This window comes from Nicotiana attenuata, unplaced genomic scaffold (assembly GCF_001879085.1).
Source record: "Nicotiana attenuata strain UT unplaced genomic scaffold, NIATTr2, whole genome shotgun sequence".
Taxonomy (NCBI): domain Eukaryota; kingdom Viridiplantae; phylum Streptophyta; class Magnoliopsida; order Solanales; family Solanaceae; genus Nicotiana; species Nicotiana attenuata.
In genome coordinates, this window is record NW_017670365.1 from 266091 (window position 1) to 282318 (window position 16228).

The 16228-nt window shown below is 32.5% G+C and overlaps 1 protein-coding gene and 1 non-coding gene across 3 annotated transcripts; one reads left to right on the forward strand and one right to left on the reverse strand.

The window, feature by feature from the left end:
• Nucleotides 1-998: 998 nt before the first annotated feature.
• TRNAP-AGG lies at nucleotides 999-1070 on the reverse strand. The gene has a single exon. It is a non-coding gene; the product is annotated as a tRNA-Pro (tRNA).
• Nucleotides 1071-5588: 4518 nt separating this feature from the next.
• On the forward strand, nucleotides 5589-13215 carry LOC109238422 (peroxidase 21). Of its 2 annotated transcripts, XM_019404888.1 has the most exons (7): nucleotides 5638-5692; nucleotides 8564-8629; nucleotides 9468-9706; nucleotides 10290-10438; nucleotides 10950-11138; nucleotides 11896-12061; nucleotides 12642-13215. In XM_019404888.1, the coding sequence occupies exons 3-7, from the start codon at nucleotides 9643-9645 to the stop codon at nucleotides 13046-13048; spliced, it is 975 nt and encodes a 324-aa protein (XP_019260433.1). In that variant the 5' UTR covers nucleotides 5638-5692; nucleotides 8564-8629; nucleotides 9468-9642; the 3' UTR covers nucleotides 13049-13215. The 2 variants fall into 2 exon arrangements, with proteins under 2 accessions (XP_019260432.1, XP_019260433.1); XM_019404887.1 differs by lacking the exon at nucleotides 8564-8629 and having other exon boundaries at nucleotides 5589-5692.
• The last annotated feature ends 3013 nt before the right edge of the window (nucleotides 13216-16228 follow it).

Consider the following 16228-nt stretch of genomic DNA (forward strand, 5'->3'; position numbering starts at 1 on the left):
AGCGTACCCGCTTTTTCGCATAACTTCAGCACACGGGGCTGAAGTAGCAGAGCCAATCACGCAAAACTTCAGCATTCTAGTAGCCGGGCCTGAGAGCTGAAGTTTTTGTGTTGTTGTAACTGAAGAGCTGAAGTTTTTGTGTTGTAACTGAGAAACTTCAGCTCTAGAGCTGAAGTTTTTGTAAATGTAACTTCCATAACTATCAAATATCTTTTGCCTTTTAATTTTCTATATAACTGTTCTAATAATTGGTCATAGCTCTTGTCATGATATACCGCCGTCACATCAGAAGTACCAAAACTTAAAACATTTATAAGAATTTCTCAAGAACGGACCCCAGCTTTCAATCTTTGGAACAACAATGGCTGCTGCAGTTGTAGCAGTCATTTTAAGTGTAATTCCTAGGGGAGCTACTAGTGTATTGATGTAAACTAGATCACTTCTGTTAAAACGTTTCTGTGACTTCCACTTCCACTTCACCAATTATTAGATAAGGTTTTATTTCCTTTGTAGTTTTTTTGGTTGTAAGTCTATTGTCTCTGTTTTAATGAATTGATGTATGTAGGTACGTCTGGAACTATGTTGTATGGATTTGCTTGGCTGGTACAAGACTTAATATCTTATGTCGTTGAAGTCATCCTCCATGCCAACGAGAGTAATATCCTCAGTATATTTGCTGTAGCTTCATTAATCAAAGAGACCAATGTTGAAGTCATCGTTGTAGAAGAAGAAAAAAGAAAATGAAGGAGGAGAAGGGGAGGAGAAAGGGAGCTCAAGTTGTTTAAAAAATGGGTACAAGTTAAAAGTTTTAAAAAAAAATGGGTATAGGTTAAATAGGGGCGACCAAATAGGGCGTCCCGTGCAATTTTTACATGGTCACATCAATCGTAAAGCCCAAAATATAATTGCGGTGATTTTTATTTTGGGCCACAACGGGGGCCCATGATGTTATAAGAACCAGGGAAAATGTGTAGAATAATAGAATAAAATAAAAGAAAGGGGCATTCCGAGAATTGAACTCGGGACCTCTCGCACCCTAAGCGAGAATCATACCACTAGACCAAATGCCCTGTTTGCTTAATTTTGTCTCTATTTACCATAAGATGTACTTGAGAGATTTCAGAACTTTAACTATCTCGCTGTTGTTATTGCTTATTTTCCATGACTTTTATCACTACTATATTCCTTTTTTTTTACTGATGCGATTATGGTTGACTTGAACTGAGGGTCTATCAGAACAACATCTCTACCTGCACAAGTTAGGGGTAAGATCTTCTTACACACTATCCTTCTCTGACTCCACTTATAAAAATACACTGAATATGTTATTATTATGGGTTCATGGATTTAGGCTTCATATTCAGCAAAGAACACATAATCAAGAATCTATTTTGTTCACATAATTAAATTCTATGCTTTAAGCACATTTTCAAACATAATTTAGCCAATTTTGGTTAAAGTAGTAAATTTTATTCCTATCTATTTAGTATTATTAAATTTTTAGGGTGAGAACTGAGAGTGCTCCTCGTTTTTGTAGTCAACTTCAAACATAATCACAATATAGATTTTCGTTATAACATAAAGAGTCAGATACATTTTGATGGAATTAAATTTCGATCATCAATTTTAAACTACATTACAAAGTTGGATCAGATCAAAGTTGCCAAATAGACCTTTAGATCATTCATTTTAGCCTTTTTCCCTTTTATCTTCTATTTCACGCTTACTAGATTTTTTTTTCTATTTTAATCTTATGAGATAAATCCACTAAGTAAAAAAAAAAAATGAAAACATTATAATGAGCTCCTAAAGAAATAATTAGCCACAACGCAGAGATAATCCGTTGGTTTTGCAATTAAGGTCAAAGTTTGTAGTCTTTTAGTTGTTACTTTTACTTTTATATTTACTCGATTGCATAGAAGAAATTAATACACTACTAATAGCCTGTTTGGCCAAGCTGGAGAAATCACCTTATTTTGAGAAGCGCTTTTTTTAAAAGTGCTTTTGAAAAAAGTACTTTTGGAGAGAAGCAGTTTGTGTTTGGCTGATTACTCTGAAAAGCACTTTTGAGCAATAATTTGTGTTTGGCCAAGCTTTTCAGAAAGTGCTTTAAGTATTAAATTACGAATAAGGACATGAATAGATTTACTTTATAGTTAATATTATAAGTAAATAAATAATCTCAAAAATTTGTTATTACATGCAATAATTAAATCTTTTCATTTTATTTAAGTAAAATATGAAAATAAAATTAAAAAGTACTTAATTCTTTTAATATAAGTTAAATATATTAAAAATCATTCAACAAATATAAAAGCATTCACCGCTAAAGTCACTATATATTAGAAAGCTATCACTATATATTAGAAAGCTATCCTAAAAATAAGAAGAAATATTTATACATTTATATCCTAAGTATTAGGTTTAACGGTTATTTTGGTATATACTATATTTTGTTAAGGGCATTTTTGGTAAGAAGAAAAGTCAAAACTACTTCTGCTTCTGCTTTTGGGAAGAAACTACTTTTTTCTGCTTCTCAGAAACTGCTTCTGCTTCTTCCCAAAAGCACTTTTTTTCCTTAAAAAAGCTTGTCCAAACACCTCAAGTTAGGAAAAAAAAGTGCTTTTGAAAAAAAAAGAAGCACTTTTGGCCTCTTGAGAAGCTTGGCCAAACAGCCTATAATTCCGTAAATTTCTAGTATTTCATTTTCTTAGCTATATTTTAATTCTTGGCTCAGATTGGTTATTAGCTATATAATCTTCATTCTACAAAATTTTGAGAAATATATATATCCATTCATAGCAACGAATAAAAATGCAAAAGAACTATAATTGGTAAAGCATGCAAAGTTGTTCATAGGTATCGTAAGGCCTAATGTTTTTGAACTCAATTCTGAATCCACAACAAAAAGAGAAGAATAAAAGTTATGAAAATGACTAAGCTAAAAATGTTATTAGTGCTTCCAAATTCAAGCTAAATTTTTATTTCCGAGACTAATAATTTTTCTTGAGACTTCTGTTTTTATTTTAAAGTACAATTTTAAAAGAATATATTTCTCTGCTTTCTGTGGGAGCGAATTGTTCTAGTTTAGAACACTTTATCTTATCCTTATCACTATCATTATTATTATTCTATTATTATTTTACTCTTCAATTTATAACTAATATTGTTTCTTTTACTTTGTTATGTCTACTAATTTTGCTGTTAACACTTTTTTTTCTTTAATATTTTTATCACAGCTCTTTTATTCTTGTATTTTTTAAACCTGTTTTGAAAACTTTTTTTTTTAAGCCGGAAATCTGTTGGAAACGATCTTTCTACCTCAACAAAGTAAGGATAAGGTCTCTCTACACCCTACCCTCGCAGACCTCTTCTTCAAAGTTTGGAATATAACAGCTCATGATTGACATAAGAAATGAAGCTAAATCTTATCCTATTAACCAAATAAAATATAAATAAATTAAAGTGAACACAGCAAAAAGAAAAAATCAAATTAATCTCATCCATTCACATTTTAGTCAAGAATATACAACTCTTATTTTAATTAATGGTACATTAATAAGAGGATGAAGTGTCGGTGATTAGTATAATTCCCATTTAATTTAGAAGGGTAAAGTTCAATTGTCAATAGGTTTTTTACCTTTCATTCTCTTTATTTCGGATATCCTTTACCCTATAAAAATAATTAAAATAAAATTATATGACAAGATTTAAAATATTTTTCAAAGCTGAAGAATAGTTAGGCTAATTTTAGAAGTGTAAACTTCAATCTTCAATAGGCGTTTTCCTTTCTTCCTTATCAAAACAATTAATTTTAAAATAATGGCACAATGACATAATTTTAAATAATTTATAAAGATGAAGAATAGCTAGGCTTATCTTAAGGGGGAATTAAACGAATATAGCGTCATGACTTATCAAACATATACTTGAAACAATATGTATATAGCGTATAAACTAAATAATTTAGTTTGTCCATTTCCACCTATTTGAAGCGTTATTTTATTCTAAGAGATTTGACCAATAATAATAATAATAATGTAAATTATAATTTTAATATTATGAACCCTTTCCATAATTCCGCACTATCACTTTAAAATCTTCTAATTGTAAAGAGTGTAACGTGGTTGTGCAGAGCAAATAATGCACAAGCCCCTAAAGTCAAAATACAAATAAAAAAGATGCAACTATATGTGATTGATCTATTAAGTTATTAATTAATAGATTAAAAACTCAGAATTTGTGAACTCAGTTGGTCAACTAGTAGTTTATACAGATATTTTGGATCTCGATCCGAATTATCCAGATCTCAATTTATTAATTGTATATTTTTTCTAGAATCATTTATTTGCTCTAAATGAATTTGGTTCAATTAAATTGTTTGCAAAGCCTTGAAATTAAAACAAAAATTTTAAAGAGAATTCTACACATCAAATATTATGAAAAAGAAAGAGAGCTACCCACAGGGTGGCAAACGGGCGGGTTGGATCGGATATGCTTGGATAAATATTGGGTAATACAAAACGAATAAATTATTTGACCCGCCCTATATTTAACACAGGTAGAAAATGGGTTAACCAACGTATAATATGGATATCTATATTATCCATGGCTTTTTGAATATAATTAATTTTTGGAGGATTCCTAGTCTCTCAAACCTGAGGAACCCCCTATTTGTGTCTTTACGAATGTAAAAGTGATACCCATCGGTTATCCATTGATTATCCATTTTTTAAGTGGATAATATGGATTTTATTCATATTTGACCCATTTTTAAAATTTTTTGTATCCAATCTATTTTTAGTGGATAATATGGACGAATAACTATTTTTTTATATCTGTTTTATCACTTCTAGTCACCCATAAGAAGAAAAGAAAGATCCCAAGAAGTGGCCAAAAGAGGCATACTCTAAGTTTTATTTTTTGGTTTCCCATTCGGTATCCGGTATCCGCATTGGGACTCGACTAAATTCAGATTCGTGTAGGAAAATCCTACATTGGGGGGTAAAGCGCTCCCTTACAAAGGCGACTCCATATCCCGGGCTCGAACCCGAGACCTTTTGGTTAGGGATTCTTTATTTATTTAATGCCTTTCAGAAAATTAATTGATGTAATATTCATCTAAACTTAACATTAAGATTTATTCGATCAATAATATCGAGTATCATGTCTATTACTTTTGTCATGGTTGATCCCTCATGCAGTTGAAAGTATTTTTCATACCGTAGAGAAAAAGAAATAGAGTAATATAGAAAGTCTTTTACAATTAAAATTTTCTTTAATGATGTAGTATTAGGAGTATTTTTCTCTTGTAGGAAGAAGCAATTTTAATTATCTCGTATTGATTTGGAGATGATATCTTAATAAACAGATATGCATAAGATTTATACATCTTAATTCTAAAAACAAATAAAGAAACCATCTATAATAATTTCATAAAATTTTAAGAAACTAAATGATGAAATGTCATCGAATACGTTGTCTATAATTAATCGTACCATCTCAAGTAAAATAATAATAATAATAATTGAAAGAGATTATAAAACTAATAAAAATCAAAATCAGTTTTAGACAATTTGACCCAAGCTAAGACAATCTTCTATAAATTGATGGGGCAACAATCAGCTTCAACATCTTCTTTCTTCTTTCTCTTACAACCTTGATCATAAATCAACATCTTTCATTCATGCAGGTTTGCTTTCTTTATCTTTTTTCCCTATTTTTTTTTGTCTATTATATATTTTTTTCCGGGAGGAGCAACAATATAGTTGTCTCTGTGTGATCTATAAGTCACGGGTTCGAGCCGCAGAATCAGCTACTGACTCTTATCACATCCCTTTGGGTTGCAGTACTTCCCCGAACCCTGCATAAATGCGAGATATTTTGTGCACTAGACTTAGTCGCCTTTTTATTATTTTTTTTCTTGGAGTAATACACCTGGTTGTTATAATCATACATGACCATTTGTCTATATGTTTTCACTCAAATTCAAAGTATTTTTGCATGATTTAAATTAAGTTGATTTTCAAAAGAGATGAGATATATAGGAATGACCATGAATTATATAAGCTAATGTTGTTTCTGCAATTCAAATCTCTGCTAGTGCTAATTAAGTTTATATGATAATTTTCTCTTGATTGATTAAGTAATCTTGTTATTTGACTGTACTTATTGGATATATCGGAATATTATTAGGTAAAAGAGGACAACTAATCCATTGATGCGTTTCCCCACCTATCCTTTCCCTTAATTATATTATTAGGCCAAAAGCCAAAGACAAAAAACCAGAAAAAATAAGGGCGGCCAGGTGCATTAAGCTCCCGCTATGCGCGGGGCTTGGAGAAAGGCCAGATCACAAGGGTCTATTGTACACAGCCCTACCCTGCATTTCTGCAAGAGGCTATTTTCACTACTTGATAGGAAAATATGGAGGTCGAGTATTAGGGTTGTAGGTTAGGAGGTAGTTGAGTCTTGCCTTACTTCGTACCTCTATGAGACTAGTCTGGTAGGATTTTTGTGTAAGATAGCTATTGGCAATATTGTGTCTTACTATTACACTTTTCAATGCATGACCTATTTACTACCTATCGCTTTTGCTTTGCATCTTTCTTCTGAATTTAATGTTGTTCCTATTTTCTTATGATTTATGTGGTGATACTAATATTGTCTCCCTTTTGTCTTTCTGTTTTCTTGAGCCGAGGGTCTTTCGGAAGCTGCCTCTCTACTCCTTCGGGGGTAGGGGTAAGGTCTGCGTACACACTACCCTCCCCAGACCCCACTAGTGGGATTTTACTGGGTTGTTGTTGTTGTTGCTATTTTCACTACTTGAACCCGTGACCTCCTGATCACATAACAACAACTTTACCAGTTACGCCAAGGCTCCATTCCAGAAAAAGAAAAATAATATGAAAAAAATGTCATCACGGTAATAATTGGCTTAGATCTTGACAAAACTATAATGTGGACGAGCTGCAGTCCGATTATTAATGAGACAAGGTTGTATAATATTCTAAATTGCTTATTAATTAGGACCAAAAGCTTCATATCAACAACTTAAAACCACATATTTCTCCTTTTTGATGTCATGTATGATAGTTTAATCCTCCCTTTGTCCTCTTAAACTAAAAAAATAAAAAACAAATACAAACTTCCATTTAAGATTAACAAATTTGCTTAAATCATACTCCCGTTGTCCCAATTTATAGTGGCGGCATTCAGATTTCGCAAGTCAAATTAGTTGTTCTTTGACAATAATTTTTTTTATATGTCTTTTAAATATTTTAAATTATTAATTATAGTGACTTATAATACTTTTTACGTCATTTCTAAATATATGAATTTTATTTCGAAAAAATTAAAGATTCTATATTCAAATAGACAGTCAATATTAAGCAGTTTGAGTCTCAAAATGCAAAAAATGTCACATAAATTAGGATAGAATGAGTACGTAGTTGGACGATTAGACGGCCATTTGTAGAGCTTTTAAGCAAGATCTATTGTTGATTAATCGTCGTAATGGTAATAATTAGAGGATTATATATACTTTTTAGAAATATGAGTGTAATGAAATAACCAGTAGTTATCCTTAATTTACACCCTTTGTTGTTGTCACACTCCCATTTTAGAATTTTCCCACTATTCTTAGTGGGCTTTTGGACATAAGAATTGTAAAATTAAAAAAAAATAGTGAATTGTTTTTTCAAAGTAAAAATGATATTTGAAAATTAAAGTTGTGTTTGGATGTAAATATAATTTTGGGTTGTTTTTGATTTTTTGTGAGTGATCTGAGTGGAAATTATGAAAAATAGTTTTTTGGAGTTTTTCAAATTTTTGAAAATTTCAAAATTTATCTTCAAGTGAAAATATTATGGCCAAACACTGATTTAGAAAAAAAAATAAAAAATTTTTGAAAAAAAAAATAAATTCATGGCCAAATGGGCTCTTAGTGTGTGCGCCACAAGTGAGAATATATTAATTTGCAAGAAGCTACCACTTTATGTGGCTGAAACACAAAATGAGAGGATGAGAACTGATACTTTTCATTTAGTTATAGAGAGTTCAAAATTTTCAGTCCTTGTTTTATAAACACCAAGTTCTCTTCCTATCCCTTTTATCATTGCACATGAACCGCCCCACCCAAACTCAAATAGAAAATAACCATTTTTTGTCCCTAAAAAGACCAAGGTGGAAGGGTTAAATCCGTGACGTACGCAAGATTTTATTATTATTTAATTTGTAAGCTAGGTTGATCTAGGACTATATAAATTTTACAGCGTTATTTCATGTCTTAAATTGATATTACTTTATATTATTTTCAAATAGTGTCGATTTATATGTACTTTTTTTAAGCGATATTGAATAAAGGTCACGTGTTCGAACAATGCAAGCAGTCACTAATACTTATATTATGGTAGGCTGTCTGCATCAGACCTTTAGGGGTGCAATCCTTCCCGAACCTTACGTGAATACCGGATACTTTGTACGCCAAACTGCTTTATTTTATTTTATTTTATTTTATTTTATGTTGGATTACATTCCTTACTAAGGATGTCTCTGTAATTAGGTTGGATGGGGTGGAGAGGGTAAAGCCCACAAAGTTCCCAACTTGTAATCTTGTGATGTACTCAAAGTTAAGTGGTCCTTGTGTCTCTTGCTATTATTTCTTTGCTTAATTAAGAGAGGGTATTATTAGTGATAATTGGTCACTTGTGTCTATAGTTGAGGTTCACTAGGAGTCTAATTATTAAGAGGGAGCATTATTGGTGAAGTTAATCGTACATTTAAGTTAAGGGCATTTTGTTTTCTTCTAAATATTAAAACCTTCAAATTAGAGCAATTGAAACTTGAATTAAGCAAGGTCACACATGAAAGGGCGCGTGTAAAAGATATAGTTAAGTGAATAAAATATTCCTTTCAACCGTTTAAATTTTTATATGAAACGGTCATACACGTTAACATTTGACATATCATAATGGCTAATTTTTAATTTCCTTCTTAGTCTCGTCCTTAATAGATCCTTTCACCCATTGGACTAAACTAAACAAATTAAAACTTAAAGTGATATTATATATTATCACTTAACCATATCTTGTATTCAATGGCTTGATGTTTATCGTGTCTAGATAAATTTTTACCTTTTTGCTCTTAAGGACGAACCTTTCCTTCTCGCTTCTTCTTTGAGAAGAGAAGCTAGGGGCTCTGTTTTCGTATCCGTTCCATATCAGTATTCATTGTTAATATCTCTCGTTAGAATCGAATGATAACTCAATCATTCCAATAGTTCCGAACAAGTCCTGCATCCTAGAAATGTTGATTTATGTAACCATGATCTTACATTAGAGCATTTCAAAGCATATTTCAATAATTAATGAAAGTGATTAGTTAAAATTAAGCACATGCTAAATCATATTAATATCGTGCTAATTTAATTTCTTCTTATTTGTTTAAAAATGGTGATGAATTTGCAGTTTCTTTGAGTGGGACTACAACTACTAGCCTAAAGGTCCAACTTAGTGGCTGGCTGCTCAATCCCAATATTCCTTCTTCCACTTCCAGAAAAATTCTAAAACCATTTGCTATATAAAGCTAATTTTGGGCAATTGAGCATTGGGCAAAGTACAAGACTTCACTATACACAGAGAAATGGCCAACAACTACAATCAATTTCTCCTTCTGTTATTACCTTTACTTCTTCACATTCACTATGGTAATTCTCCACTTACATTTAAATTTTATGAATTCTTCTACTTCTTTCAATTCTTGACTAACTTCTAGACCAAGTACAATTGTGTTTTAAGCTATGTTACGCGAACTCTCCAAAATGATGTTGCACCTGTGTCGGATCCTCAAATAATACATTATTTTTGGAGGACCCGGCACGCACCCGGAAATATTTTCAGACTGTCCGGACGACGTAGGTTTTAAGTTGGGAGATACTCAATCATAGTAGTAAAAATTTGTTTACAAATCTATATTAGCGTAAATAATTTTTACACCATCTGTGCAATTTAACATGTTATTGCAGATTATTTACTCTATTTTCCATGTTATCAACTTACCATCGGCAAACATATCATGCTTGTTATAAAAAGTTACTACTATATGTTATTGTATGCAACTTAACCTGATGGTATACTATATTATATATACGCTATCATTGCACAAAACTTAAATTCTATACTATAGAAGAGACTATTAGTAGCCTTTTTCACATCTTTTCCCTAGTAATAAAGAAGTTTATTAACATCTATTATTGTACATATGTACTAATTGCTGAGTTTTAATTGCAGTAAGAAGTGAACTCCAATTGAACTACTACTCAGAGAGTTGCCCAAGAGCTGAAGAAATAATCAAAGAACAAGTGGCACAGTTGTATCACAAGCATGGCAATACAGCAGTTTCTTGGGTCAGAAATCTCTTTCATGATTGCATGGTTAAGGTAATTATTAATTAATACCCTTAATTCTCCAATTAAAAGTAGATTAATAATCCAGTGAAATCTCATAAGTGGGGTCTGAGGAGGATAGTTCGTACCCAGATATTACCCCAACCTTGAGAAGGTAGAGACGCTGTTTCTGATAGACCCTCGGCTCCCGAGGCGGATCTAAGATTTAAGTTTTATGGGTTCAATTACCTGTAAAGTTTTAAGCATTGAACCCATTATATTTTTTAAAGTTATGGTTCATATTGCTATATATTACAATATTAATGAATTTTTACACATAAATTTATGCTCCACGCCAGAACTACTTGGTTCAGTTGAACCTGGTACCGATACCTTGCATCCGCCTCTACTCGGCTCAAGGAAAAATGAAAAAAACAGTAACAACAAATAGTAACAACAACAAAAACCAAGAAAACTGAAGCGAAAGATAATAAGAAAACAACGGATAGTAAAAACTATAAACATTATGACCAATTTAAATACTAATATGCCTTTCTGCTTGCAGTCATGTGATGCATCAATATATTTGGACACAGCAAATGGACAGGAATCAGAGAAAACATCTCCAAAAAACTTTGGAATGAGAAATTTTAAGTATGTTGAGACTATTAAACAGGCACTTGAGAGTGAATGTCCTAATACTGTTTCTTGTGCTGATATTGTTGCTCTTTCTGCTACATATGGTCTTCTCTGGGTAAGTTGATCAAAACTATTTTATATTGTTAATGTGTTTCAATTTGTTAAAGTAGAGTTTTAGAGCAACGGTAAAGTTGTACTCGGGTTGAAAAGAAAAGAAGCCTCAAGCCGATAAGTCATCATCATGTGCAATTATTTCAAAAGAAGAGCTGGGCGCTGATCTACAACCACCCTCTCACTCACAGCACACATGCTATATGTGTGATGCCGACACCCTGATTTATACATCCACTCCAGACTGTTTACATTATTTATTATCTTTTTACGGCCATCATGTTATTCTAGAATTAACCATGCTATTTATGCTAAAGATAGCTCTTCATAGATCTCTACGACCTACCTCTACGAACGGCCTTAGACTGGCGTATTAATAGTAGCTGCTACTCATATGCTGATGGTCGCTTGTCCCGACCTATCTATGTGTATACACTTAGAGCTCACCTCCTCATCTATACGACTCTCTCGATAGTAGAAGAGAAAAGAAACATATCCAATGAGTCTGATCGCAATATGATCTGTAAGTTAGGGTTCGAGCTGTAGAAGCAGTCACTAATACTTACATTAGAGTAGGCTGTCTACCCCACACATTACTTGAGGTGCGTCCTTTCCTCATACTTTGCGTGAATACCAAATGCTTTGTGTATCGAGCTGACCTAATGTATTTTAATCCGTTGTAACACGCAATTATGAAAGAGATAACCAATAAATTACTACTTTCCATTTATAGAACTGAGTATATTTTGTGTGATACATAGTTAGGAGGGCCACGTGTTGAAATGAGAACAGGAAGGAAGGACAGCAAAGAAAGCCACTTGACAGAAGTTGAGAGTTCCATTCCTAACCACAATGATTCTATGTCATCAGTCCTTTCTCGATTCCAATCCATTGGTGTTGACACTGAAGGAACTGTTGCTCTTTTTGGTAAATCTCCCCTCTAATTTGCTGTTTATTTTTTCAAACTCCCAAGTTTAACACAATAAGTAAATCACTAAATTTTGTATACTGACAATTGTATTATATGGTTATTTAATTAAAATTCAATTAGATAGTCGAATAACGTTTGGATAAGTTTATAAGCTGGTCAATATTTTATACGCATTTCTTGACTTATTTATGCATTTATGAAGCATAATTTATTTAATATAAGTTAAAATCAGTCAAAAGCTGATTACTCCCAACTTATGATTTTTAAGCACTTTTGATTTAACAAAACTTTTAACTATTATGTCCTAATTCTTTTTTTGTAATCCCCAAAATACCTTTAGATTAGACTCCTTTTCCATTTCATTTATGTCATTCTTCCTTTTTCCACATAAAAGACAATTTTATATTTATACTTCTTGCAAATAGTTTTAAGTGTAATTTAGTAAATTAATAGAAATAAATTATTACATACATCATTGCAACTACTTATTATTGCTTTAAATATATTTATCTAAAGTCGTAACTATTTATTTATCCCAAACAGACTTCTAAATTATTTTATTTTATTTGGATACAGGGGCTCACTCGGTAGGACGAGTTCATTGTGTGAACCTAGTCCACAGACTTTACCCGACTGTTGATCCGACCCTTGACCCCGACTATGCTAAGTACCTTAAAGGTCGATGTCCGACACCAGATCCTGACCCAGAGGCAGTTTTATACTCGAGAAATGATCGCGAAACTACAATGATCCTAGACAATATGTATTACAAAAACATCTTGAACCACAAGGGGCTATTAATTGTGGATCAAGAATTGGTTAGTGATCCAACTACTTCTCCATTTGTGGAGAAAATGGCTGCTGACAATGGCTATTTTCATGATCAATTTGCTCGGGCTCTGCTCATTTTGTCTGAAAATAATCCACTTACTGGAGATCAAGGCGAGATTAGAAAAGTTTGCCGTTACGTAAATAGTGCTTAGATTTGATTTATTTGTAGCGGCCAAGAATGTAATGTTTGTATTTGTTTTCTCGTATTTATTTCTGTTGTTGTATTGCATGCATTTTCAAGTTTGTTTTAATAATACCAGTAAAATCAAGTGTACTAAAGGGTCTTAATGCGATATATGCCAGTTCTGTTTTTATAGCCATCTTTGTTCATTTTCATAGTATTCTACATTCAGACAAGGGTTAATTTGTCAGCATTTCTTAGAACAAACACAAAATTTTGAAAAATTGGCTCAAATAGCCGCTCACCTAATCTCTTAAGTTACAAATAGCCGATGAATATATAATATATGTATAATTCAAATATACTATGTGTATTCAGTACATACACCGGCTAAAAAAACTAAACAATCGGGCTAAAAATTTAGTATCTCACGATACGTTGCTATTAAGCACAAAACTTTCTGATTCCGTATTGTGGAAGTTGGGCCTTAATTCCTTTTTGTCAACTTACTTTACCAGTAATATTGGACTTGCATAAGGTACATGACTGCAATGGGCGATTGGACAAATCAAATGCTGTAACTAATTAGGGGAATTTGCAGTCGTACTTTATATTTGTGCCACCTTTTAACCTGTACTCTATTTTTAAAAATTATTAATTTGGTAGCAGTTGACAAAAATCCGTAATAATATGACACTCACACCCCTGATAAAACGTATGATCTGCAACCTCATTCATGAAAAAAGATCTCCTCCCTCATCTCAGCAGCTTTATCAAAAAAAAAAAAAAAAAAACAGAAACTTCATGAAGTTGTTTCATGTTGAAGCTAAAACTTCATGCTAATCCATGCTGAAGTTATTTATCCCTCAGTCTATAGTTTTGTCATGAGTGCTGAAGTTATTCAGTTCATTTGCTAAAACTTCAGTTTAAACATGCTGAAGTTATTTAGTTCATTTGCGAAAACTTCAGACTAAACATGCTTATGTTTCTGTTTTGCAGTATATAATTTTCTAATGAGTTTTTGCTAATGCATACTGAAGTTATTTAGTTCATTTTGCTAAAACTTCAGACTAAACATATTTAGTTCATTTGCGAAAACTTCAGACTAAACATGCTTATGCTTTTGTTTTGCAGTATGTAATTTTCTAATGAGTTTTTGTTAATGCATGCTAAAGTTATTTAGCTCATTTGCTAAAACGTCATAGTGAACATGCTTAAGTTATTTAGTCCATTATGCTTAAGTTATTTAGTTCATTTGCTAAAACTTCAGACTAAACATGCTTAAGTTATTTAGTTCATTTGCTGAAACTTCATGCCAAAACATGCTGAAGTTTTGTCCTGCAATCTACAGTTTTGTCAATAGTCCTGAAGGGCAAAATCGTCTTTTTAAAATGCTTTTAACAAAAAAAATGGGTACGGATGCAAACGAAAAAATAAAACAGGTATAAGTTAAAAGGGGGCGACCAAATAGGGCGCCCCATGCAATTTTTACACCAAATTACGGGCATTCAGTAGTGGGGGCAAGTGCATAGATAGTCATTTTCAGGGATGTTATTTAAAAATTAGTCAATACTTATGTTGTCCTGAAATCTTAAACTAAAAATCTTAACTTCAGGATAACTCAGGACATTTTTGTCCTGAAAAATTAAATTGAAAAACTGAAATTAAGGACACATTGGCTAATTTCTAAATAGCAACCCTTTAGAGTGGCTACCTGGTGTCATTTCTACTCAGTAGTGTTGTTGGCCCATATTAAGTTAGAAATAATGTTTGTGAGCACGTGATTTTTACCTCCGCCGTCCACCGCCGCCGCCGGAAATCGCCGCCGGCGGCGGCGAAACTCCAAATCCGCCCAAAATTTCACCACAAGCTCCCCTTTCCCTCCTCTTTCCAAATCCCCAAATACCATCCCTCAAATCCTAGCCGATTTTCTCAAATCTTAGATCGAAATTCCGGTGAAAACCCTAAGTCTTCCCAAGCCCACCAAATTAACACTATGTGGCCTTCTCACTCTCCTCTTTACGAATCCATAGCCCATAATCCTCAAATCATCTTGGAAATCTTCGAGTTTTGAGTTGAAGGCCGGCTCAAAACCCTAGTTTTGTGAGTCAGGGTTTCTGTTGATGGCTTGACCATTATAGGGTTTATCCGTGTATTTTCTCATGGATAACACACGGTTAAACACTAATATTGGTCAAGCAATTTCAAGCCAAGTGACCTCGGGCCAATTTCAAGTTGATACATTAAAACCAAAAACAATGAGTTTCTCAACTCCTTTCTTTCTTTTTTTATGTTCTTTCAATGCAATTGTTTGCTTTGCTTTCAATTTAACTTGAATTCCAGTAATTGGTTCATGTTAGCTTAATTTTGATTTTTTTCGTTTTGTTTTTGACTGATTAAATATTAGTTTAATTCTGATAGATTCGAGTTGTAGCATAGTTAGATTTTCTTTTAGTTCTATTTTGATTCAATTAGGTGTTTGGCAATTCTGATAAACAATGTGTTATTTGGTTTAAACACATGTATATTAGCTTTGCAATTTGATTTTGTTTCCTTTTAGTTTTTAGTTTAATGGTGTTTCAAATCTGTTTTGGGTGTTGTTTGATTTTTGTTTGATTGAATTAATATTTCTGCTAGTTTATTTAGTTTAGTTTTAATTGTTTTTCAATTTAGTGTTCATTTTCAATTTAATTAGGCTCAGGGTTTGGATATAGCTGAATAACTTAGCCTTCAATTAACTATAGTTGAATTTTAACTAAGGCAAATGGGGTTGGGTTTGGTTAGTAATTTCAGGGGCAATCAAGGGTAGTTTAGGCACACAAAATGGGGTGGTTTGTTAAGGATCAGTAATTTTAGAACTCAAGTAAGGGTAGTATAGGCATTCCATAGGTAGGAAAACAAAGCTAGAACACCCTAGATCCTTCTAGAAGGGGTCTTAATGTAAGTTTCAGCATTTTAAAAGCAGTAACTTGGGCAACAAGCCACAACTTTAGGATTAATATGCAATTTCTGAAAATAAAAAAAGGGGAAAAATGGGTAAACACTTCCAGAACATTCTGCCCCCTTCCTTGCCTATAAAAGGCAGGCCTAGTGCCTTATTTTACAAGTTTTAGAATCTGAAAAATCCCAAAAAAGTTTAAACACCTGAAATTCCAAAAAAAAATTTTGCTTTTAAAATTCCCCCCCAAAAATATTTTCTGCAAGTTCTAAC